Source organism: Nicotiana tabacum, chromosome 7, assembly GCF_000715075.1.
Source record: "Nicotiana tabacum cultivar K326 chromosome 7, ASM71507v2, whole genome shotgun sequence".
Classification (NCBI taxonomy): Eukaryota; Viridiplantae; Streptophyta; class Magnoliopsida; order Solanales; family Solanaceae; genus Nicotiana; species Nicotiana tabacum.
In genome coordinates this window covers 154,925,942-154,952,383 of record NC_134086.1, presented here as the reverse complement: position 1 = coordinate 154,952,383, position 26,442 = coordinate 154,925,942, and the positions used below count along the sequence as shown (strand labels likewise).

The 26,442-nt window shown below is 35.9% G+C and overlaps 4 protein-coding genes across 5 annotated transcripts; 1 reads left to right on the top strand and 3 right to left on the bottom strand.

Annotated features, from left to right (window-relative positions):
* Nucleotides 1-1,963: 1,963 nt before the first annotated feature.
* Nucleotides 1,964-5,909, bottom strand: LOC107832400 (glyoxylate/hydroxypyruvate reductase HPR3-like). Its single transcript, XM_016660237.2, has 2 exons — nt 5,316-5,909; nt 1,964-2,834 (listed from the first exon to the last, which is right to left on the bottom strand). Exons 1-2 carry the CDS (start codon nt 5,772-5,774, stop codon nt 2,313-2,315), a joined length of 981 nt encoding a protein of 326 aa, XP_016515723.1. The 5' UTR covers nt 5,775-5,909; the 3' UTR covers nt 1,964-2,312.
* A 275-nt stretch (nt 5,910-6,184) lies between these two features.
* LOC107832401 (glyoxylate/hydroxypyruvate reductase HPR3) lies at nt 6,185-9,001 on the bottom strand. Of its 2 annotated transcripts, XM_016660240.2 has the most exons (3): nt 8,496-9,001; nt 6,676-7,227; nt 6,185-6,560 (listed from the first exon to the last, which is right to left on the bottom strand). In XM_016660240.2, exons 1-2 carry the CDS (start codon nt 8,943-8,945, stop codon nt 6,706-6,708), a joined length of 972 nt encoding a protein of 323 aa, XP_016515726.1. In that variant the 5' UTR covers nt 8,946-9,001; the 3' UTR covers nt 6,185-6,560; nt 6,676-6,705. The 2 variants fall into 2 exon arrangements, with proteins under 2 accessions (XP_016515726.1, XP_016515724.1); XM_016660238.2 differs by having other exon boundaries at nt 6,185-7,227.
* Nucleotides 9,002-9,135: 134 nt separating this feature from the next.
* Nucleotides 9,136-15,193, top strand: LOC107780946 (glyoxylate/hydroxypyruvate reductase HPR3-like). Its single transcript, XM_075217891.1, has 2 exons — nt 9,136-9,570; nt 14,657-15,193. Exons 1-2 carry the CDS (start codon nt 9,136-9,138, stop codon nt 15,176-15,178), a joined length of 957 nt encoding a protein of 318 aa, XP_075073992.1. The 3' UTR covers nt 15,179-15,193.
* Nucleotides 15,194-15,364: 171 nt separating this feature from the next.
* On the bottom strand, nt 15,365-25,010 carry LOC107780945 (UTP:RNA uridylyltransferase 1). Its single transcript, XM_016601568.2, has 6 exons — nt 23,582-25,010; nt 19,329-19,697; nt 17,892-18,115; nt 17,746-17,809; nt 15,968-16,164; nt 15,365-15,832 (listed from the first exon to the last, which is right to left on the bottom strand). Exons 1-6 carry the CDS (start codon nt 24,815-24,817, stop codon nt 15,622-15,624), a joined length of 2,301 nt encoding a protein of 766 aa, XP_016457054.1. The 5' UTR covers nt 24,818-25,010; the 3' UTR covers nt 15,365-15,621.
* Nucleotides 25,011-26,442: the final 1,432 nt, after the last annotated feature.

Here is a 26,442-nt window from a genome sequence, read left to right as displayed (position 1 = left end):
GTAAAACAGCACATAACATAAAAGTAATGGCAATTTTCATGAAGTATTTGAGCGTTGACATGGTATGAAACAAAGATAAAGATGCTTCCTTGTTTCTAGTTACAATAGTTTAAAAACCTATAAACAAATAATTAGTAGAATTTCAAGTCATTATCAATCCACGTATCTAATTTGTTCCGTTGTGCCAAGTAAAATAATCATAATACATTGCCAAACTTAGCCATAACTCAGGTGACACTATTAAATATGTTTGGTTTCAAATATGTAGTTTGAAAGGCACTTACAAATAAATTAATGTTATTAACGAACATCAAATTGAGCCGATGGTCTATCGAAAACAACATCTCTATCTTTATAAAGTTGGAGTAAGGTTTGCGTACACACTATCCTCCCCAGATCTCATTTATGAGAATACACTGGATTTGTTGTTGTTGTTATCGTTGTTGTTGATGATGGACATGAAATTCTTCAAAGTTGTAGTCATGTTATCCATGAGATAAGAAAGCATTATGTTGAAGATATATCCTTATTTAGAAATCCTAATAAACGAATTTGGGAACATAATTAAGGATGTCCTAATTTACTCTAAAAAGGATAATTTGGATTATTAGAAAGGCGAAGAAAAAAATCTTCTTTTGGGAACAAAAGAAAGAAAGACAAAAAGTCATAAGAGGAAAAGAAAAGAATAACTCTTTCCTTATTTTGGTAAAGGGAGGAATAGACGTACCGTTGTAACAAATTATTAATGTTATAAAATATAACAAAATTGTTTCTAATGGAGACACTACATTAACAAATTAATCTAAGGAGGAATAAAGTGTTACTTACAAAAACGTTATAACTATTGAATATGATCAAGGGACATACTAGTCTCGATATGCCTATATCAAAAAAAAAATCATTAGGTGACACACCAGCTTGAATATATATATATATAACATATCCATAGTACTTTACTGTCTTGTGATCTACTAAATAGCATGCTATTAAGAGCAAAATAAAAATTTTAAAACTGAATAATCTCTAAATATAAAAAGGTTTCAATCTCTTTGAAACAAATCGAAAAAGAAAGAAGATGATTGAAGAGACAACATATTTTATTTTATTTTAATCTTTCTTTTCTGTGTGTGTTTTGGATAAGTACAATCCATTTAACCATAGGAAATGATATTTATTTAGCCCATGTGATCAGGTGATGAATACTTGAGCAACAGTAACAATCCCAGCATATGCCTATGCTAGCCAGCATTTAAATGGCAATGCCCCTACAACTGGTCGCTTTTGTCCTAGATCTTTAGAGTATATATGAACTTTTTATTACAAGGGTAACGTAAGCATTGCATAATTTTAAAAGAAAAAATGATATTGTATAGTCGCTCCTAAAATAATAATCGAAAAAGAGTATATTCTTTTTATATATATACACATTCTATATATTATATACAAAAATTATACACTTTTTCGACTTCTAAATATAAATAATTTCTGGCGCGAACTAAAAGTAATAATACCTCAACTTTAAAATGTGGTCCTATGTAGTAAAGACCAAATGTTGCCTACTTTTAAGGTCCAAATGATAGAGGCCTTATGGCTTTGCTAACATCTTCCTTAACGAATAAAACCATTCAAGTAGCTATACCGAGCTAGTCTAACCCTCAACAAAACAATGTAAACTGCAATTTTTTAATAACAGTGGTGTGCGGATTAGATTGTGCTCATCTTGACTATTCTGCTGGACAACTGTTACCTCCTATCAACATAACATAGGTACAAAAAAGAGAACAGTATACTATCAATTTATCTCCACTTTGAAACTAAATGAAATCTGAACTGTTCCACAACATCTATGATTACCACTAGCTTTGATTTATAGGTTTATTAAATCAATCGATATGTTATATGTCAAGGGATGAAATCGTTCTGAAAAAGAACTCAGGAACGTTGGGTAGGATAGAGCAAGATATCAAATAGTTCAAGTTATTTTCAACCCAAAAAGTGAGGAATAGTTGCTACAGGATAAAATAATCTGATGTTTGAATATCGAGCAGCAGATTAAAAAATTTCTCAAGCACAAGGACAAGTCATTTGCACGTCTGCATGAGTGCATGTAATGGCAAAAAACAAATGACTTCCTTTCTGCAGAGTTGTAGCTGAATCATTTTGCTTCCTCCCTGGATATAGCATAGTGGTTTTGCATTTGTAACGGAACACAGAAAATACTTTCCACTTTTGCAGAGAGCATCCAGAATGAGACGTTGATAAACATCAAGGCTGATCTTATAATATACGTTTCAAAGTTGAAATAATACCTTTTAGTCATCCAAAACTGGAGAAAGCAAAGGTTTGTTCAAGAAGAAGGCTTCCAGATTCCCTGATATAAGTTCATATAAATCTCGAAAAGAATTCTCTGTACAAGCAGCAACATGCCGTGTCAATACAACGTTATCCAATGAAAAGAGATCCTCGGGAACATTAGGTTCATTCTCGAAAACATCCAACCCAGCACCTGCAATCTCTCTCTGCACCAAACATTGTACCAACTCCATCTCATTGATTACGGATCCTCGTGCAATATTAATGATAACTCCTCCTTTCCCAAGTGCCAATAAAACCTCCTTATTGATCAAGTGACGAGTTTGCTCTGTCAATGCACAACAAATGACAAGGACATCGCATTTGGTCGCTAGTTCATGAACGTCAGGATAGAATGGGTAAGAAACAGGCTTTTTCTTCCTCGACTGGTATGATATAATGCATCCAAATGCTTCAAGTCTTTTTGCAACTTTTAGACCGATGCTTCCCAGCCCAACAATTCCTACTTTCCTGCCTCCCACCTGCCATCATCAATCATCATTCAAGAACTAGCAATTAGTAATGCAAAAGTTATCCACACAAGCTTTGTACTAGACCTAAAATCTTAAACAAGGTGTACTGGTACTAGCCTATTGCAACAAATGTTGTTCCAAACTTAAAGTCCAGTAAGGGGCATGGAATAAATCCAAAATACCTCGATGACTGTCCACCCACCCAAACCCAGCATAAAAAGAATTATGAACAGCCTCATCGATGTCAAGTATAGACGCCACTCTCTTGCAAAGAGTTGGATTTTGTCCAGAGGGTTACCAGTGAGTATTGCAGGTTAGCCAACTCATGACAGCATCCCACACCTAGACTTAGTTCCAAACCAGGGACAACAGATGCACGTGACTTTTCATTTCCCGCTATGTAGAACTCTATTAAGGATGAGGAAAGATATAAGGCAAAGTAATCCTGACAGCCTGAGATGACATTAGTAATCAAACGCATTACTGACTATGAAGACTTGTTATACAGCCTTGTTAATCCTCAACTCTGTAACTGCTCTACATGGAAACATAGTTTTATGCAGCAGAAACCAACCTTTGCTTAAACAAACATTATAAAAAGACAACTACAGTTCTCTTCATGCTCGTTCCAAGCTCGAAGTCCCATTTCTACAAATAAGAATCCCCTTCCGTACATGATTTCTTCTTCATATAGATAGATATAGGATCTATGGGGAAATTACTTAGAAGTACATTTTGCATAAACTATAATGATCTTTTCCTTGTCTCTGATTTCTTCGGAAGAATTCTGCTGACAATTTTCTAACAAAAAACAATAAAAATTAGAAAACTGTCTTACAATGCAAAGATGTATTTGTGCTACTCCCACTCTATAAATGGGGCACCCAAATTTTGAACCTCAAATTTGATCATTAATAACATTTTAGGAAATGTTTCTAAGAAGGATATTGACTCATATATATCTCAAAACTTTCCTTGCACCTTTTCTTTCAAAATATATCGGTTTTCAAGTCTGGGGATATCAACCATTCAGCTATCTCGTTTATGTGAAAGACTTATTCCTCCGAATAGAACATGGACATAGGGGTGGATACCCCACTATCTATAGAAAGATCTCAGGTGCAAATCCACTGATCGATGCACACATGTCTAGCATGCCCATTTGTAAAATAGTGCAGTTTTCTTTTTTGGCACTTTTAGTGTGCTATAGTCCATTGATATTTAAGCCTTCCCCACTTCAAATGCCGAGCTCCTGCTACGATACTGAATAATTCATTTTTGGACTGGCATGTAGGCAAGGAATATAGATATCATAAGGGACACCAGTTGCGTTCAATTTAAATTTAGCAGTTAGCCCCACACAGTATCCATCTCTTAATTTTGCAACGCGTGCCTGTGGATGTCCCATTGAGCTAACTAAGCCATCATATGACAGAGTACACATATTGAGGAGCTCAAACAAAACCAAAATGGGCAAACAGGTGTGTACCTATTAACCTTAGGCCCCTTTCTACGTTGTTCTTTACTTTTGCGGTTTTGCCTTTCATGTGACAAATTTTAACTGAGTTGTTGCAGGAAGTATAAGAGAGAACCCTTAAGCATTCTAGATGAGGAAAAGTTTCTGATTAGACAGTAGGAGAAGTGGAGTGATCGGAGAAGCTAAATATATTATGCTACTACTTCACTTGAATCAATTATGAGTGGGAAACTTTCGTTTCCTCTGCATCAACATTGAATGAAATTTTCACGTTTGGGATATAAAATCTTCTTTCCTGCTTAAGGGAAATAGATATTGTAGCCCGACAACTACATTTTCACTAACTTGTTCTTTTCAGTCAAAGAAACAACTTGTTATGATGGATAATTTTCCGAACCACAAATTTAAACATTTTTTCTTTACGGACATGTTAAGCAAAACAAAAAAATATGCATCAGTATGCAAGAAATTCACTTGCTTTCTAATTTTTTCCTAAGCCGAGGTAATTATTAGGCTTGGGTCTTTGAAAATGGAAAGGAATGTAAATCCTACTTGTGCCTGATATAAATGCAGGTCGCTAAGGTAGCTATGATTCTCGAAACCATATCACTAATTCATTTGTCAAATACTTAATTTCCACACTGATGATCTCTGACATAATATAATGAAACTTCTAAATGTAACTATGAGTAAATCACCATATGAAATAAGAAGAAAAGTTTAAATATCATACATAAAAAGTCAATAAGATGATAGTATCAATTTCACTGGTTATGCAGGCTCAGTAGCATTTTACGAGCTCCGTCCAGTGGTTAGTGTGTTCCCTATTATATCTTCTATATTTAGAAATAATTTAACTTTACACTTCCCATTTTTATGCTTTGAGAAATGTATTGTCACAAAATATGTGACAAATCCCATTTTTATGCTTTATTTTAGAGCACAAGTCAAACATCACATAAATTGGGATGGAGAAGGAACAAGTAACTTACAGAAGAGCAAAGTGGCATTACCTTGGAACAGAGGGGGAAATCCCCATGAAGAGGCCAAAGACCATTCTTAACAAACCGATCAGCAACAGAAATCTTTCTAAGAACATCAATCAACAATCCAACAGCAAAATCAGCTACATCCTCTGAGAAAACGGAAACAGCGTTAGCAACTGAGATTCCGCGGCGGCGACACTCGAGGAGATCAATATGGTTAACGCCAGCGCTGGAGGTAACGATAACGCGGAGCGAAGGGAGGAGGCAGAACAAGGAGGAAGAAATCTTGCCAACGAAATCTTTAGGAGAAGAAATCATGGCTTGTACGGATTGAGCATGTGTGGAAATGAATTGTTCCAATGGAAGTGAAGATTCCCATGGTTTAAGGAATTGGAATTTGTGGGATAACTGTTCGCCGTAGATATTGAAAAGGGTTGGCTGGCCTAGGACTATTACCGCCGGCAACGCAGTGCTGGGTTTTGCCATTGATGAGTTTGAGAGTAACTCGAGTATGAGTTTGGAGGAATATTCTTCTCGTTTTGACAACTGAAAGAATATTTCAGTTTGTCAAGACAAATTAAAGCAATATATGATGATTTCTTGAATTTTCTGCTTTTGTTTTTTCTGTTTGGTTTTTTCCTGATTACAGGAATATTAGGTCAAAGGTCCTTCATGCGGGAAAAACAGTAAACATGAAAAAATAAGTCCAAATGCCAACTCATGACATTATACATTAGATCACAACGCCACCCATGAGATAAGCAAGCAAACATTAGACAAAGGATCAAATAACTGGTTTATGGATATGTAGCAGCTGATAACTATTTAAGAAACAGCGTGCTTCAGTGTTTTGATTATTGCGAAGGAAATACATGTAAATTTTAATGGAGTAAAGGTGATTGCCAGATTGCCATGACTATATATTAAAGCTAAGAATTAGACACTAGTACATACATGTAACATCGACAATCAACTGAAAATTCTATTTTCACACTCCAAGGAGAAACCCCTTAATATCAGATCACAGAGAAACTACACTTTAAAAATAGAAACTCATATTGGCAGATTTTTATGTCTAACATCACCGAAATCAAACACTGAAAGTTGTATACGACTAGCATTTGCATGTGACATGTATAATGGCATAAATAAACAGCTTCTTTCTGCAGACTGTAGCAGATGAATCAAATTGCTTCTTTCCTAGCTGTAGCACAATCATTTCGCATTTGGTATAGAGAATGCTTTTCCATTACACGATTTGCTTCCTCTAGTCTGCCAACAGGTTAAGAATTTTTTAGTCCAGCGGGACAAAAGGAAAATTCATACTCCAGTTTTGCTAAGAATATCCAGAATGAGACGTTGATAATATGAAGACAGATCAGGATACGATATAGATCTCCCAGTTGAAAAGAATTTCTCAGTCATCAAAAACTGGAGAAAGCAAAGGTTTTTTCAAGAAGAAAGCTTCCAAATTCCCTGACATGAGTTCATATAAATCTCGAAAAGAATCCTCGGTCAAAAAAGCGACATGTTGAGACAGTACAACATTATCCAAAGAAAGGAGCTCTTCAGGAACATTAGGTTCATTCTCGAAAACATCCAAGCCAGCACCTGCAATCTCTCCCTGCACCAAACACTGCACCAACTCCATCTCATTGATTATGGCTCCTCTAGCAATATTAATGATTATTCCTTCTTTACCGAGTGCCAGTAGAACCTCTTTATTGATCAGGTGATGAGTTTGGTCTGTCAATGCACAACAAATGACAAGGACATCACATTTGGTTGCTAGTTCATGAACGTCGGGATAGAAAGGGTAGACAACAGGCTTTTTCTTCCTCGACTGGTATGATATAATGCAGCCAAATGCTTCAAGCCTTTTTGCAACTTCTAGGCCTATGCTTCCCAGCCCAACAATTCCAACTTTCCTGCCTCCCACCTGCCATCATCAATTACCATCAAGAATATGCAATTAGAAATGCAGAAGTTATCCACACAAGAAAATTTAGTAGACCTGAAATCTTAAGGATAATGAACAATCAAGGAAACCAGTTGATGACAGATAAGACCATGGCACACATGGTACTAGCCTGTTGCAACAAGTACTGTTCCAAACTTAACCAACTGAAGTCCAATCTTAGCTTCAAGAAACATTATACAAAGACAACCACAGTTTCAGAACTATCATAATCTTACACCAGTATTTATATTAAAGCTAAGAATTAGACACTAGTACATAAACTATCATAATCTTACACCAGTATTTGCCAAAATGGGCACCAAATTTTGAACTTGGCGTTATTATATAATTCAATTTGTTACATGCTTTTAAATTTTATATTTAAAGTGCAGGTCTCAAATTTAAACAAAGAACGTTTAGGAAATAATATGAGAAGGACTTTGACTCATATATCTCAAAACTTTCCGTGCATATTTCGGCGTGCAATAGTCCCTCGACGTCTAATAGCTTTTTCCCACTTCAAATGCCAAGTTCTTGTTTTGATGCTAAACAATTCATTCTTCGATTGGCCAGGAAGCAAGCGATATAGTCATTGTCAGGGACACTAATGCATTCATTTAACTTTGTAAGAATTCGAACATAGCTTTGACCAAATATTATATGCAAATATAGAAAATTATATGCAAATCAATGTTTGTTTTACAATTTTGTCCATTATTTCAACTTCAACTAGAAATAGAGAATTAGAAGTTGAAAGAATTGTTTGAGAAGTATTTCAAGTCAAATAACACGTCTCACTTACAAAACTTCATCTTTTTTCTAAGTTATATTCATGTACAAAAAAATTCCAAATGATCTTTTCCAACTTCAACTTCAAATACTCTTTTTTTCAACTTCAAAATCTTGTTCAAACGATTTAACTCTTAGCCCAACACATTACCCATCTCTTATATTTAAAGCAAGAGGAAGTCGAAGTCCTACTGAGCTAACTAAGCCATGATAGAACATAGTACCCAAATCTAGGAGCTTAAACATGCCCGAATAGGGCAACCTATGAACTTTAGGCACATTCCCAGGTTATTCTTGTTTAACCAAAATGGATGATTTTCGTAACCACATATATATGTGAGAGTTCTAAAACGCAACTATGAGTTGAACAACAATTACCAAATCGTAACAAGAAAAAAAAAATTACAATCCGCACACAAAATTTTAAGATATCAATGGAGAAAGCTAAGTGACAGTACCTTGGAAGCAAGTGGGTAGTCCCCATGAAGAGGCCAAAGTCCATTCTTAACAAACCGATTAGCAGCAGATACTTTTCTTAGAACGTCAATTAACAATCCAACAGCAAAATCAGCTACATCCTCCGAGAAAACGGTACCAGCGTTAGCAACGGAAATTCCGAGGCGGCGGCACTCGTCGAGATCCATATGGTTAAGGCCGGCGCTGGTGGTAACGATTACCCGAAGAGAAGGAAGTTGGCGGAGCAACGATGGAGTAACGCAGGTCGTGCCAGTGCAAAACATAGCCTGTACGGATTGAGCGTGTGTGGAAATGAATTGGTCCAATGGAAGTGAAGATTCCCATGGCTTTAGGAGTCGGAATTTTGAGGAAAATTGGTCGCCGTAGAAATTAAGAACCGATGGCCGGCCCAGTACTATCACCACCGGCAGCTCCTTCTTCGGTTCTGCCATTGATGAATTTTGAGAGTAACTCACTGAGATTGGACGATGCTCCTTTTTGTTTTGGGGCCACAGGGTCCCACCAATAAAAGAAAAGCTAGGGACAAATTGATGAGTTTGATTTACATTAAATTATTTTAGTTTAATTTCCAACCATCAAAAGACAAAAATACAAGCATTTGATCAAAATCTGAAGTAGAAAATGGAGCTGCCAGAGCTGTTAGTAATTCATCCAGCTCCAGTATTCATCATCCACCAACAACAATTCTCCCAAAAATTCAAACTCCTCAAAGCTTACGAATCTCCACTCTCTACTAAACACTTTTTACAGACCCACGCGCAGTCCACTAAGGCACTCATCTGCTATGGCAAGAGCCCAATCACTAGCGACATACTCCGCCGTCTTCCTTCTCTTAAGCTCGTTGTCACTGCTAGCACCGGCTTCAACCATATCGATCTCCCTGAGTGCCGTCGCCGAGGTATCGCCGTTGCTAATACTGCTGATGTCTTTTCTGAGGATACTGCTGATATCGGTGTAGGTTTGTTGATTGACGTACTTGGGAAAATTAGCTCCGGTGATCGGTTTGTTCGCACCGGAATTTGGCCTAAAAATATTTACTATCCTTTGGGTTCCAAGCTACAACAATATTCATTTTCACCATAAGAAAATCTTGTAGTTGTATTTTAATAGTTTGTACGTGGATACTACTTTGGATGCTATATTGGATGTCCATGTTACGAATAACTTAAAGATTAAATTTTCTATTTTATGTCTATCATCTTTACTTTTTATGCCTATAAAAGGTCATGTAATTGCAATGAAAAAATTACACCAAAGTGAAAGAAGAAAATACTTCTCCCTTCTTTCTATCTCTTCTTATTTACATTTTATTGCATCACTTTTATTTTATTACACGTTATCAGCACGAAGCTCTAATATTTTATTAAGTTTTCACTATGTCAAATTTATCAAAACTTGAATTTGTGGCACTTGACATCACCGGAAGGAACTATTTATCTTGGGTTCTTGATGCTGAAATTCACCTTGACGCTAAAGGTCTTGGAAATATTATTATACAATGAAATGAAGTATCAAATCAGGATAAAGCGAAGACCATGATTTTCCTTCGTCATCATCTACATGAAGGGTTAAAAACTGAATATTTAACCGTAAAAGATCCACTTGAATTATGGATTAATTTGAAGGATCGATATGACCACCTAAAACTTACGGTATTACCAAAAGCTCGGTATGAGTGGATACATTTAAGGTTGCAAGACTTTAAAACCGTAAGTGAGTATAATTCTGCTATCTTTAAAGTAAGTTCTCTATTAAAATTATGTGGAGACACTATCACAGATGAGGACTTATTGGAAAAAATATTTTCTACTTTTCACGCTTCAAATGTGGTGCTATAACAACAATACCGTGAAAAACGTTTTAAGAAATATTCTTAGTTAATCACATGCCTACTTATAGCTGAGCAGAATAATACTCTATTAATGAAAAATCATGAAGTTCGTCCCACTGGGTCAGCTCCATTTTCGGAAGTGAATGATGTAGCAACGTATGATAAGTTTGAAAGAAAACAAAATAATTATCGTGGTCGTGGACATGGTCGTAAACGTGGACGCGGCAGTTTCTACATTCCTAATGTATTTCTTAATGTTTTTTTTTCCGCTTGTCTTTCATATTTCTTATGATGTATTATTTTTTTTTTTATGAAGAATATGAAAATTCTACAGTCTTCAGTTGGACTCAAGATTAATAAAGATGATATATGTCTTCTGGATAGTGCTACAACACACACTATTTTAAAAGATTCGATATTTCTCTTATTTGGTAATGAAAGAAGCGAATGTTAATACAATATCCGGTAGTACAAGATTAATTGAAGGTTCTGGAAGAGCCAATTTATTACTACCAGGAGGAACAAATTTGGCTATTGATGAAGCACTATATTGTAGTAAATTTCAAAGAAACTTATTAAGTTTCAAAGATATTCGCCAAAATGGCTATCATATTGAGACTACAAATGATGAAAAGATTGAATATCTTTATATTACTACAATAATGTCCGGTAAGAAATATGTGATTGAAATGTTACCTGCTCTTTCCTCCGGCTTATACTATACAAGTATTAGCAGGATTGAAACACATGCCGTAGTAAACGAGAAGTTTACTAATCAAGATAATTTTATTATTTGGCATGACCGGTTGGACCATCCTGGTTCTAATATGATGCGTAAAATAATTGAGAATTCACATGAACATGCAATGAAGAATCAGAAGATTCTTCAATTTAAGGAATTCTCTTGTGCTGCGTGTTCTCAAGGAAAATTAATTATTAGACCATCTACTATTAAAGTTAGGATGGAATCCCCTGCATTTCTGGAACGTATACAGGGTGATATATGTGGGCTCATTCACCCTCCATGTGGACCATTCAAATATTATATGGTTTTGATAGATGCATCTACAAGATGGTCACATGTGTGCTTACTATCAACTCGCAATATGGCATTTGCGAGATTGTTGGCTCAAATAATAAAGCTAAGAGCACAATTTCCAGATTATGCAATTAAGACAATTCGTCTTGATAATGCCGGTGAGTTTACATCCCAAGCCTTTAATGATTATTGTATTTCAACTAGGATAACAATTGAGCATCCTGTTGCTCATGTTCATACACAAAATGGTCTAGCAGAATCATTGATCAAACGCCTCCAATTAATTGCTAGACCAATGCTTATGAGAATAAAACTTCTCATTTCAGTATGGGGTCATGCTATTTTGCACGCAACAACACTTGTGCAGATAAGGCCCACAAGTTATCATAAAGTCTCCCCATTGCAATTGGCTTTTGGTCAAGAGCCAAATATTTCTCATCTTAGGATCTTTGGTTGTGCGATATATGTTCCAATTGCTCCACCACAACGCACAAAGATGGGTCCTCAAAGAAGGTTGGGGATATATGTTGGATATGAATCTCCTTCTATTATAAAATATCTAGAGCCGATGACTGGAGATTTATTTACGACAAGATTTTCTGATTGCCATTTTGAATGAATCAGTATATCCAACATTAGGGGGAGAAAATAAACAGCTGAAAAAGAAGATAGATTGGAATGCATTATCACTGTCTCATTTAGATCCTCGAACAAATCAATGTGAACAAGAGGTTCAAAAGATTATTCATTTACAAAATATTGCAAATCAATTTCCAGATGCATTCACTAACCTACCAAGGGTGACTAAGTCACATATTCCAGCTGCTAATGCTCCAATTCGAGTTGATTTACCGGTAGGACAATTAATTAAAGCAAATGAGTCTAAGCCATGATTGAAACGTGGTAGACCAATCGGTTCTAAAGATAAAAATCCGCGAAGAAGAAAAGGAGCAAGTGATCAAAGTGAACATAACACAGAGGTAGTGGCTCAAGAAGAGCCCCAAGACGTAACAAATGATAAGACCTTAGGGGAGGTCCAGGTACCTAAAAATAATGAAAATGAAGAGATATCAATAAGTTACGTCTCAACCGGGAAAAGATGGAACCGAAATAATATTGTTATCGATAACATTTTTGCTTATAATGTTGCTGTTGAAATAATGCAACAATATGAGGATCTTGAACCAAAATCTGTCAATGAATGTAGACAGAGAAATGATTGGCCAAAATGGAAAGACGCTATCCATGCAGAGTTAACTTCACTTGGAAAACGTGAAGTCTTCGGACCCATAGTTCGAACACCTGAAGGCATAAAGCCAGTAGGGTATAAATGGGTTTTTGTGCGAAAATGAAATGATAAAAATGAAGTCGTTAGATATAAAGCACGACTTGTGGCACAAGGGTTTTCCCAAAGGCCTGGAATTAATTATATGGAGACATATTCTCCTGTAGTGGATGCTATCACCTTTAAGTATCTTATAAATATGGCAGTACAAGAAAAACTTGATATGCATTTAATGGATGTTGTTACAGCCTATTTGTATGGATCATTAGACAACGAAATTTTTATGAAAGTACCTGAGGGATTTAAAGTGCCAGAAGCATATAAAAATTTTCGAGAAACTTGTTCAATAAAGCTTCAAAAATCTTTATACGGATTGAAACAATCAGGACGTATGTGGTACAGCCTGAGTGAATACCTATTGAAAGAAGGGTACAAGAATGATCCAATTTGCCCCTGTGTCTTTATATAAAGGTCTGGAACTGAATTTGTTATAATCGCCGTGTATGTTGATGATTTAAATATCATTGGAACTCCTGATGAGCTTCCAAAAACAGTAGACTGTTTGAAGAAAGAATTTGAAATGAAAGATCTTGGAAAGACAAAATTTTGTCTTGGTCTACAAATTGAGTATATGAAAGATGGAATATTTGTCCATCAATCGACATACACCGAAAAGATTTTAAAGCGATTCTATATGGATAAAGCACATCCATTGAGTACCCCGATGGTTGTGAGATCACTTGATATAAATAAAGATCCATTCGGACCTCATGAAAATGATGAAGAGCTTCTTGGTGCCGAAGTACCATATCTTAGTGCAATTGGGGCATTAATGTATCTTGCCAATAATTCCCAACCAGATATAGCTTTCTCAGTAAGCTTATTGGCAAGATTTAGTACTTCGCCAACACAAAGACACTGGAATGGTATTAAACATATATTCAGATACCTCCAAAGGACCATTGATATGGGTTTATTTTATTCAAATGAATCCAAGCCATCATTGATTGGTTATGCAGATGCAGGATATTTGTCAGATCCACACAAAGGTCGATCTCAGACAGGCTATTTATTTACAAGTGGAGGTACATCCATATCATGGCCTTCGACAAAACAAACTATGGTTGCTACTTCTTCAAATCATGCAGAGATAATAGCCATTCAAGAAGCAAATCGAGAATGCGTTTGGTTAAGATCTATAACTCAACACATTCAGCAAACATGTGGTCTTTCTTCGAAAGAGAATATTCCAACAATATTGTATGAAGACAATGCTGCATGCATAGCTCAATTGAAAGGAGGATATATCAAAGGAGATAGAACAAAACACATTTCACCGAAATTCTTTTTCACTCATGATCTTCAGAAGAATGGTGAAATAGATGTACAACAAGTTCGTTCAAGTGATAATTTGGTTGATCTGTTCACTAAGGCATTACCAACCTCAATATTTGAAAAGCTGATATATAAGATTGGAATGCGTCGTCTTCGAGACATTAAGTGATTTTTCATCAGGGGGAGTAACTACACGCTGCACTCTTTTCCTTAACCAAGGTTTTGTCGCACTGGGTTTTCCTGGTAAGGTTTTTAATGAGGTAGCAAGCAATGCATATTATAAATAACTATGTACATCCCAATATTTTTTTTGTAAGTTTTTAATGAGGCACATTATCTTACATGGACATCCAAGGGGGAGTGCTATGAATAGTTTGTACATTGGATACTACTTTGGATACTACATTGGATGCTACATTGGATGTCCATGTTGTGAATAACTTAAAGATTAAATTTCCTATTTTATGTCCATCATCTTTACTTTTTATACCTATAAAAGGTCATGTAATTGCAACGAAAAATTACACCAAAGTGAAAGAAGAAAACACTTCTACATTCTTTCTATCTCTTCTTATTTACATTTTACTGCATTACTTTTATTTTATTACAGCAGTAAATTTATTAGGTCCAATTTTATAATTTTCTTTTAATTTTGGGAGGTAAGCATGTGGGAATAGTTGATTTAGGCAACATTGGTCTAAAAGTTGCAACAAGGCTAGAGGCATTTGGCTGCAAAATTTCATACAACTCTAGGCAAAAGAAACCAGTTCCCTACAACTTCTACCCAAACGTTTGTGAACTTGCATTGACCTGTAACAACCTCGTCATATGCTGTACATTGACCGTCGAAACTCGTCACCTGATTGACAAGGATGTTCTAAAAGCATTGGGAAAGGATGGCATTCTCAACAACATTGCTCGTGGACCCATAGTTGATGAGAAAGAACTGGTGAAATTCTTGGTTGAAGGTGAGATCGCAGGTGCAGGTTTGGATGTGTTTGAGAATGAACCTAAGGTTCCTCAAGAGTTAATTGCATTGGATAATGTTGTTCTTCCACCACATAGAGCTGCTTTCACTGAAGAAGCTTTTCGCGATGCTTTCCAACTTGTTCTGGCTAACTTAGAAGCATTTTTCTCGAATATACCATTGATTTCTCCAGTAATAGATGAATGAATAGAGAGCTAGAACTGGGTCTTTTCAGGTTCAGATTTGACCTCATGTCAATTCCTCACAAAGTATACATGTATCATCATTGACTAATTAATTTACCTCCAGCTAAAATGCAAGTTCTACACTGTGGTTCCTTCAGCATACAAATCAAGTACTATGGTTATCATCCACGAATCTAGAGTGCCAGCATACAAATCAAGTTTACCATTGCAACAATTCCATGCCTTAATAATACGCAACATAAATATGTACCACAGAATTCTAGGAGAATGTTCTTTACATACAAAAATAGACACCTAGATGATGATCAAAAGCACCTAATTCCTAAATACATTTAGGTGAAAGCAAAAACGAGAAGAGAGAAAAAAACGAACTTAATAACGAATTTACATCCAAAAGGGCATCCTTATTATTATGGAACAGTTTCCTTGAGGAAAAAGGCAAACTCAGCTAGGTATATAGGGCTCAAAGAGCTTGACACAGGGGTTCGGGTCACACTGCATTATTTCAGCAGCGCGTTCGAACTCTTCCCTCAGTACTCTTATGCTGAACTTGTCTACCACCCTACCAAGATCATGAGAAACCTCAAAAGGATCCTCAATGCATATCAGATGGCGGTCGTTCCCAATCCTCCTAGTCCAGTCTTTGGCTCGCTTGCTGTACATAACGATACAGGAAGAGGAGTAGTAAGCAACCCAAAACAGAACCATTATATGACTAATGCCATTTCATTTTGAAGATCTTCAGAAAACAAATAATCAACAAGACAGTTGTTTAGCTGCAATGACCTACCTCAATATGCTTCCAGTACGAACAGAAATAACATCATTTGCATAATCATGACAATAGGCCCAGTAGTTGAAGAATGCCCACACCAACCGAGCAAGACTTTCCCCATTGTGGGATCCAAAACCACAAAGCTTTTCCACTTTATCAAAGTAAGCACATTCAACGTTGTCAACGGTAACAGAGTAGGTTGGCTGCATTCCCTGATAAGCGAATAGGGGAAATGAAAATGAAAAAAGAATAACTATCTTCATATAAAGTAACACATAGATAGAAGTCCCCTTCCAATTACACATTTGCCTGAATACCACCCTCCCCCCTCCCCTCTAGACTTAAGTTTTTTGGTTTCTCTTATGAGTTAAGAAATATATAGCAGGAATAGATCAAAGACAAGACTAGGGGTGGCAAACGGGCAGGTTATAGGTGATGCCAAAAACGGATTAAAAAAAATCTGACCCGCCATATTTAATACGGATAGAAAATGGGTTAACCAGTAGATAATATGAATATCCATATTATCCATAGCTTCTTGAATATGATCACTTCTGGGAGGATTCCTAGTCTCCCAAATTTAAGGAACCACCAAATTGAGTTTTTGCAAATGTAAAAGTTAAACACATTGATTATCCATTTTTTAAGTGGATAATATGAATCTTATCCATATTTGACCCATTTTAAAAGTTCATTATCCAATTCATTTTTAAGAGGATAATATGGATGGTTAATTATCTTTTTAATCCACTTTGCCACCACTAGACAAGACCTTGATATCCCAACCAGTTTGCAAGCCCGAGAAGTAACACATGTAAAGGGTAAATATTCCAACCCAAAGACATGACACATTATCGTTCCAAATTATCGGAGTTATGACAAATTAATAAATTGATTAACTTTTTTCAAAAGAAATTGATGAACCAAATGAAAGTAAATGAACTACACATAATTTGTAGACAGGAAAAAAAGAAGGAAAACAACATGCATGTTTCATATTACTTTATGGTAAATGTTAAAGCTAATTGCTCATTCTTTTCATTTGCCCATGTGCATAAAACATTTATAGTCCTTTTTTCTCCAGAAGGAATCATTTAAGTTCTTTCTTGATCATACTTTTTAAATCCTACCTTTTAGAATACAGGACAGAATCTTGGTGTCTTTTGCTGAGAGGGTAAATTAACTAGTACAAGATGCTGAGAATTTTAAGGCATGAACAGCCACAGCTCATAAGTTCCAAATGCATCCATGCGGACAATCATACAGGGAAACCAAGAAGAAACAGTTTTGTCCTTCACGGAAAACTATACATGCTTAACTGAAGGAGCACGTGAAGGAAAGAAGAGTCACTGTACATATGACCAGAATAGATTGAGCAAAAGTAATTTGAACTCAATCAAAGTCAAACAACTATTAATTTGCAGAGTCATTGTCTAGAGGAAAAGATTTACCATCAGAGGCGGAGCTAGTATTCGAAGTTTATGGGTTCGGGATTCTAGTTTTTTAATTTACTGGGTTCCAAGTTAATAACTTGTACATATTCAATGAATTTCATAAAAAAAAATACAGAATTTAAACCAAAGTTAGTAGGTTCGACCGAACCCATGACCAACACACTAGCTCCACCCCTGATTACAATTGATGAGGAAAGTCATTCACACTCAACCAAACAACACATAGTTCGCACATCCTTGCAGTGATGGCTTACTGACAAACAGTTCAGGTAGTTTAAAAATCTTACAAGTTTCACATGCAAGGCATATATCATAGCACAGGAGCTAAAGAAAACACACCTGTAGGCATGGAAGGATGGCAGGTCTTCGCTGCTGTAGAAAGTGAATGCACATTAGCACATACCTGGAAGAAGAAAATAAAAGTTAGCCTACTGTACAAGAGAATGAGAGAGGAAAAGAAAATAATTGAGAAAATGTAGGCTTACGCATAGCTAGATAATGTCCCCTGGTAAGTTACATTTACCCCTCTCGACTTAGCCCAGTGTTTGACGATAAATGCCAACTGCCTTAATCGCACATCTATGTGTGCATAATCTCGAAGCAGCTTTGTGTTAACAACAGCCAAAACATTATTCACACATATATCACATGATATCCCAGTTTCTGGATCCATAAGCTTGACTATAGGCACCCTAGCACGCGTTAGCGCCTGTACGGGAACTTAGTTAGAAACCATACTGAGATGTGTGTTACAAGAAGATTAACCAGATAACAAAGCTGAACACGCCCCATAGGGGAAGTGTACCACACAACCTAAGGACCTCATAACAAATCAGAAGCACATAAGATTCTAGATCCACTCTGGATTGAAGTATCGAACATGGCAAGTGGACTTGTCCAGCCCACCAAGGGGAGGCCAGGGACCACCCAACACCCTGTTCTCCACTTGATGAATAGAACCTGCCTCAACCGGGATTAGTCATGGCCTTGATGCGAACTGTCTTGTGGCCCAAAAAATTGGTCGGATCCACATTGAAGTTTTCACATTGACCTCTACATATGGTTGAATTTTCAATTGTTTCGAGAAATGCACTCGTAAATTGAATGGATGATCAAACCACCCAAGCACAACTTTGGTAGCTAGATCTCGGACGAATACACCCAAAAAAAACACCTAAAACCAACACGCAACTCGCAAGCACAAAATTATGCCAGTCTAAGGTTTCAATCTTCCACCCCCAATATTTAGCCAATATTTACATATCCATTAAGTGTCATCGTTCTGAAGTCAAAAGTAATGAGAGTGAAATGATAATAGAATTTAGTCGTAGACTCATAAAAAACATAATTTTAGTTTACAGATTCAAGAAAGTTCTAATTCAGACGATAATTTAAACAACTTATTGAATGAATCGTTCATTATTTTTCACCTATAGATTCAATCAGGCTCAATCCTAAAGCAGTTGCAATTAGCTATATGAATACCGCATATGACTTCTGCCTGTTCATGTATTATGTTTTTGAAATGAAATTAATCATTCTATAAAACTAGAAAATTAAATTTGTCCTTCTATATCCTTCACTCTCCAAGATCTATAGGGCTACAGAGTTTTTTTTTACACAGTCGTGTCCAATTTTCTTTGTTTCTTTTTTTTTTTTTTTTGAGAGGGCGATTTTCTTTTATTTTCTTCAGTTTGCAATATGCAAAACCATAAATAACTAATTAAATAAAATAAAAAGTAGCCTTGGACAGACCCCCCCTGGCAAATCTTGGATTGGTCCTCCCTCCCCTTTGGCTGAGACCAACCCTAGCGCCCTCCAAACCCCTCTTTAGAGGCCAGTCTGGCATGTGTTGTGCATCATGTATCTGGATAGTGCATAAATGAACATCAGTAGGTGTGTAGCTAAGATTTTTGGAATACCTGCACATCCTGGAGATTGTCTGACTGCAACATGTCAGCCAACTTCAACAATACCTCTGATTTGTCCATATTTGCATCCTCAATTGCAAGGCAAATATCAATATCGCTCTTCGAGAAACCAAAAGAATTGGCACAAGATCCATAAACATAGAGCCGAGCACCAGGCCATTCCTTGCTAACAATTTTATCCAAAAGTGCTAATAACTGCTTCTGCTTTGCCTTTTCTTCTTCTGGAGGTATTAAGGACTCATATATAGCTAGCAAAGCAGCATTCATCCTATTAATGTCACTCCGACATGCAATCTGTCTTTTCAACATTCTCATCCTCTGACAGAGTATAAATTCTCCTCTCTTATCTGATCGGTAGTCCTGATGAAAGCAGCACAAAAGTGAGTCACTAACACTAAATTTGGCTTCAAGAAGAATATGAGAAAGGGTAGAGATATTAACTGTTCTTTTTAAAAGGGAGAGAGATTAACTGGTTTATTTCGTCTTTATGAGATATTAATGATTTACTTCCAATTGTTTGGCGCAATTGGAAGAAAGTAAAAATATCATGCTTCCTTTTTACCCCTCCACTTTCGCTCCGCTCCTCTTTACCCCAACCAATCATTGCTAAAATCTTTGGAACGTTGTAGCAGAGACACCAATAGAACACAATATGCTAGAGAAGTAGAATACAGTAACACAATTTTATAAAGACTAGTCTTAGGGTATGCGCTTTGCGCGTGTACCCCATATTAATGAGAACAATCTTTTTTTTAAAACAGTCAACATGCATAATATTTAAAAAAAAGTGTTTGAGTTATAAAATAAAAATTCAAGACTAAAAATCATAAAAATGATAAATATTAATCTTGTTTAGGGTTTCATGTCCCCTCTAGTGATTGTTTTCTTCAGTTTGCTCCTGTATTTGTTTCTGATCTTGTTAACTCAGTAAGAACTAAAGAGTGACTGTTATAATTTCTTTCTTTCTTTGTTCTACTGTACTTTAAGTTATTTACTTTACCGAATTATTTTTTAATTTCTCAAGTCGAATGAATGTAAAAAATAAAGAAAAATAATTGACAACTCATTTAGAATAAGCTTTGTCTTTTACTGTCTCAGCCTCTCTTTTTTTCCCCTTCAAATCTGCAATTTAATGCCAAAGAACTCTTATAATATACTATAATCGAATCTATTTTCTTACTTCTTCCACTATCCAAGCTCTTTTTATTTGGAATAAAAATGAACCTTTTTATTCCCAAATCTGTCAAATACCAAAAGATTTAATTTATAATTTGTGTTATTGATAATCTTTCAAGAATTATGATTAAATATATCAAAAATCCAATGGGAAATAGCCATCATGATATCTCATGAAAATAATGAGAACATAATTTCAGTTCAAATGAATGTTACTCACTAGTTTCTTTCCATAATTTTTTTAATTTAACGGATTAACTATCTTTACTCCCTCGAGGTAGGGGTAAGGTCTGCGTACACACTACCCTCCTCATACCCCACTTGTGGGACTAGGTTATTGTTGTTGCTGTTAACGGATTAACTATATGATAGTTACTAAGTATTTACCGAGCATGTGGAAGTTCTTTATTAAGAGTTATAAAGTCTAGTACTTTCAATAAAGCATTTTATTATGCTTGACAGATTCAAAACCAAAAAAATAAGAAGATAAAAAATTAATTACCTCGGTTTTGACGAAGGGAAGGAAAAATAACAATAGGAGTCCAAAATAAGCAGACGCTAATATTTTGGTTACGAATATTTTCGTTCATAAAGATTACAGAAGTAAAACTTTTAATTAATCAAACTTTGACATGATGGAACGAATTATACTATGTTATATAGTTCAAACAAATACATGTTTTATATAGGTAAAATTTTAATCAATTTTTCAAAGTATTAAATATTGGTATTTTAAACATTAATAAGTAAAATATTATAGTTAATTTTGAAATCCTAAATATTAACAAGTTAATCAAATGACAATTTTGTCATGTAAAATATATTTTAAAGGGCAAAAAAAGGTGAATGATATTTGCTAAGGGCCTTCGTGCTTTTAATTTAGTATAGAAATAAATAGATAACTTAAATTCTTATAAATAATGTGTTTGTGTTATAAAATAAAATAAAAAAATAAGTTCCTAAAAAGGATGAAAATTAATCCCATATCGGTAGCTTAATGTAGGAAGAAATCTTGTCTCATAAAGGTATATTATTGTGGTATGTGAGAATATTTTTTGAAAAATTATTGTTATAGTCAACTATAATTATAATTTATTGTGAGATTATTTTTTGAAAAATTATTGTTATATTCAATTTACTAATATTATAAAAAAAATTGATGATTTAAAGTTTAATATTAGCTCAGCCCAAAATTTAAACAAGGAAATAATTTAATATATAATATTTTAGTTGAACCACATTGAATAAATATTACTGAGATTTGATCAGCAAAATAAATCATATTGAACCTCAGTTTTAGAAAAAATCATGTAGTTGGTGTGATCAGTACTCTCGAAAGAAATTTCAAAAGCTTGACTCTTAACAAGACGGGTTCGAACCGTGGAAACAGTCTCTTGCTAAAATGCAGAGTAAGGTTGCGTACAGTAGACCCTTGTGGTCCGGCCCTTCCCCGGACCCCACGCATAGCGGGAGCTTAGTGCACCGGGCTGCCCTTTCTTCTTTTTTTAACTCTTAACAAGGTAACTTTAATCTTTTTTCTTTTATTTTCTTCACTTCTACAAAGATTAATGATTTCATCTCACAAGAACTATTATTTCTTGATGTATGTTCATGTATATTTGCATATTGTGGAATTTATACATGATTCAATAGTTTTTATTGTTTGTGTAATTACCATTTTGCATATGTATATGACAGATAATATTTGAATCCAGATCATGTCAATCAACTTCAGCTTTAATAATATTCCCTATTAATCGTAGGCTACAGTAACAATTAAATTTAGGAATATTTATTAAGCACTTTTGATGTGGTGTAAGTTTGACTATAAGAATCACAATTAATTTTAAAATCCTGAGTATTAGGACTTCCTAACCTAGTTCAATGAGGAAATATTTAAGAACCAAATTGTAATTGATTGTAAAATCCTAAATATTAGGGAAGTAGCATAAATTACCTATTTGTCTAATGTGAGAGCTGCTTTTAAAGGGGTAAAAAAGGCGAACGACATTTCGCTAAGGAGCTTCGTGCTTTTAATACAATATAGATATAGATTGTGCAAGAGACATCCAGACAGTCCAATTTACCAGATATTAGGATGGAAAAAGAAAATAATTAGAGACAAGGAAAGTATTCCTTGACTAGCCAAAAAAAAGAGGGAAGTACTTATGATGTTCAATCCACTTTGAAAAGATGCGTGGGTGAAAAAGCTAGATATTTTTTTTCTATAATTTGTCATTTTCTAGCTTTCGACAATACGCTGGTCAGAATTGTCTTCGATAAAGCATATATATTTTGATACATTGACAAATAGGGGTAACATTACCCACAAAGTCAATTTTTCACATCTCAACTGATGTGCTTCATTTCAGATTAAAACTCCACAAGACTAGTATACCAACCATCCTGAAACTCTAATTTATGTCAAGTTAGCTCGACACACTGATTCATGTTGTTAAGGCAATACCACCCAAAATCAATCTGAATTTCCAGGTAAATATTTTTTTGCTCCCAAGGACTTTGATTCAAATTGTGAAAGCAGAAACTGAAGAGGATTTTTAGTAGCATTTAACATACACCTCTATATGCAATGAGTTAGTAACTCAGCTAGTCAGTGCATATGGTTGCTCACAGTCAAGGCTATCAGCCTCGCATATATGTGCTGCGAAAGCCAGATAACATGTCAATTAGTTATACAAAATCCAGTCATTGCATGGGAAGGAAATCAATAAGATGTATTACGACTATAAGAATTACATCACAAATTGTTAGACATTGTACTATAAAAGAAAAGGAGGTACTTGAAACAAATTTTCTTTTACAAATATAAACTGTGAAGAAATAATCTTAAATCCTAATCTGCTGATGAAACTTTTAGCATACATAAGGGCACAAGACCATGCATTGTAAGCTACGAATATTTTCAGTGCATGTATGTATTTCCATTGTATATTAACAATTCAATTTCTTTAAACCACTGTAACACACAAGGAAGGCTAAATAATGACTAAGGAGGCACATTACCAAATCCAGCACATTAAATCTGAATAAATGAGGGTACTAAATACCTTATCACGAGAGCCATGATGTTTCTTTTTATCACTTCTCTCGTTTGATTCATCCTCGAGTCCAAGAGAACTGATAAGCTGTTCTCCCAAATCATCCAATTCACTTTGACCTCGAGCGGAACCTCTACCTAGCTTATCCCTCATCCCACTGCCAGTTTCTTCTCCACTCTCAGCTTCCTCACCTTGTAATTCCAACATAGAATCCTCAACATCAGAAGCCAAAACAGAATGAAGTTTACTTCCTGCCAGTGGGCCAGGCGAGTCCAGCTGACGAAAAATCCCTCGACCATCCGAAACAATTGCATAATTCTTACCATTCCTGGGAAGATACTTACTTTCCCTTTCATTCTCATGATTCAAGCCAATAACCCTATGGTTCGACTCAACGAAATTGCTCTTCTCCTTATCCACATTATGCTCAAAGCCCATGCTCCTCGCTTTGCCCGAAAAACCTGGTGGTGGCACCACCCCTCTTACACTCCCACTCTGAAACTGTCTTCCCCACCCCAAACCCCCACTCTCACCCCCACCTCCACCACTAGTACTATTCTGTTGCTCAAGACCCCTCAAATTTCCCAAACTCTCGTGCTGTTTTCGACCCGAATCAATAACATTGTCAAGCTTATCCTCCACACCATTCAACATCCTAACATTCCCTAATCTTGATTCTTGGTTTTTCTGTGCAAAATTACCAACTTTACCAGCTAAATCACCATTGAGGCGATTATTTAGTATACCCAAATCGCCTCGAATATCTCTACGTAACGAACCAAAGGTCAAATTTTGATCTAGCTCATGAGTTGAATTATAGGGCATAGCATTACCACCGAAAATTCCCAAATTGCCCATGTTTTCCCCTACTGATCCAAATCCAAGTGGGCCACCAGCATGCTGAATTTGACCAAACCCACTTGGGTGGGCAGGAGGAGATGAGAAATTAGGGTTAAGGTTATGGCTAGGATTAGGGTTTTGGAGAAACCCCTGAATGAAGAAATTATGGGGTACAAAGAGAGGAGGAGAGTGAGAATAGGGCAACTGCGGGAAGGGTACACTGGGACCTACTGCGGCAACCGCCGGATCATGTGGCAGAGTCTGCAATTCCGGCGGCGGTTGGTGCTGAGGATGGTGGTGATGTGGACGATTCTGAAGTAACTGAAGAAGGAATTCGCCGCCGTTCGCTGCCGCTGACTGTGAGGATAGCGGCGGCGATGCGGCGTCGCCTCCTCCGCCGTTCATGATTCAGAAACTTAGTAGTGAAGAAGTCTAATTTGACACTTTTTTCGTCCAAGAAAAAGACTAAATCTTTACCTATTCCGTCTGTTGATTGGATTTCTCGGAAACAAAAATGTTTAGTTTAAATTATTGATACTTCATAAATATCTGGAAACTAAAAAGAGTCTCCTCCGTTTTGTAGGATGTTTAGTACTCCACTACTAGACTACTAGTTGTATGTTATAAATATATTATATTATGGATGTTCATTTAGTATTCCGTTATAAATAATCTTTCTAAAGAAGTTTATCCATATGGGACTCCACCGTAAATATGTTTATCTATTTAGTACTCTATTGGAAATAAGCTTCCTGAAGAAGTTTATCACTTCGGTACCCGGTTATGGATAAACATTACTCTAGGTAGAAGATTATCCATACCGGGTATAATAAGCTTATCCATTCAGTACTCCGTTATGGATAAACATTGCTATCAGTAGAAGATTATTCATATCTGGTATAGTAGCAGCTTACACAACAGCTTGCGTAGCAGCTTACACAACAGCTTGTAATAACAGCTTACACAGCAGCTTACACAGCAACTTGCGTAGCAGCTTACACACCAGCTTCCTTTCTTCTATAAATAGAAGAGATTTCAGTTCATTATGTACATCAGTTTGAATTCGAATAATATATCAGTTTCTCTCTATACTTGTCTTTACTTTACAGTCTTTATTTTATAACACGTTATCAGCACGAGACTCTGCCATCTTGAGCAAATATTTTGAAAGTATCTGAGGTAAGAATTTTCTTTTCCTAAATAATGTCAAATCTTTCTAAACTTGAATTTGTAGCCCTGGATATATCGGGCAAAAGCTACATGTCTTGGGTGCTTGATGCTGAAATTCATCTTGATGCGATGGGTTTGACAAACACCATCAAAGACAAAAATCAGGCATCAAACCATGACCGTGCCAAAGCAATGATATTCCTACGTCATCACCTTGATGATGGCCTGAAAATAGAATATCTTACTGTTAAAGATCCAGTCATACTGTGGAATAATTTGAAAGATAGATATGACCACCTGAAGATGGTCGTTCTTCCACAGGCACGATATGATTGGACTCATCTAAGGCTACAAGATTTTAAATCTATCAGTGAGTATAATTCTGCTATGTTCAGAATTATTTCCCAATTGAAGTTATGTGGTGATAATATTACTGATCATGATATGTTGGAGAAAACTTTCACCACTTTTCATGCCTCGAATATGCTCCTGCAGCAGCAATATCGAGAGATGGGATTTAAAAAGTATTCTGAACTTATCTCACATCTTCTTATAGCCAAGCAACATAATGGGCTATTAATGAAAAATCATGAAAGCCGACCTACTGGTTCTTGTCCATTCCCTGAAGTGAATAAGACGAACTTCCACCAGGCTAAATGTGGAAAAGGTCGTGGCCCCAGTCGTGGTCATGGTCGTGGTCGGGAAAGAAACTCTAATCATGGTAATAATAATGCACCAAAGAACACTCCTCACCACCAGCAGTGGAAAAGGAAGGAACAAAAGCATGAAGCGGTGCAAGCACCAAATGCAGAAAATGCATGCTATAGATGTGGAGAAAAAGGGCACCGGTCACGTACCTG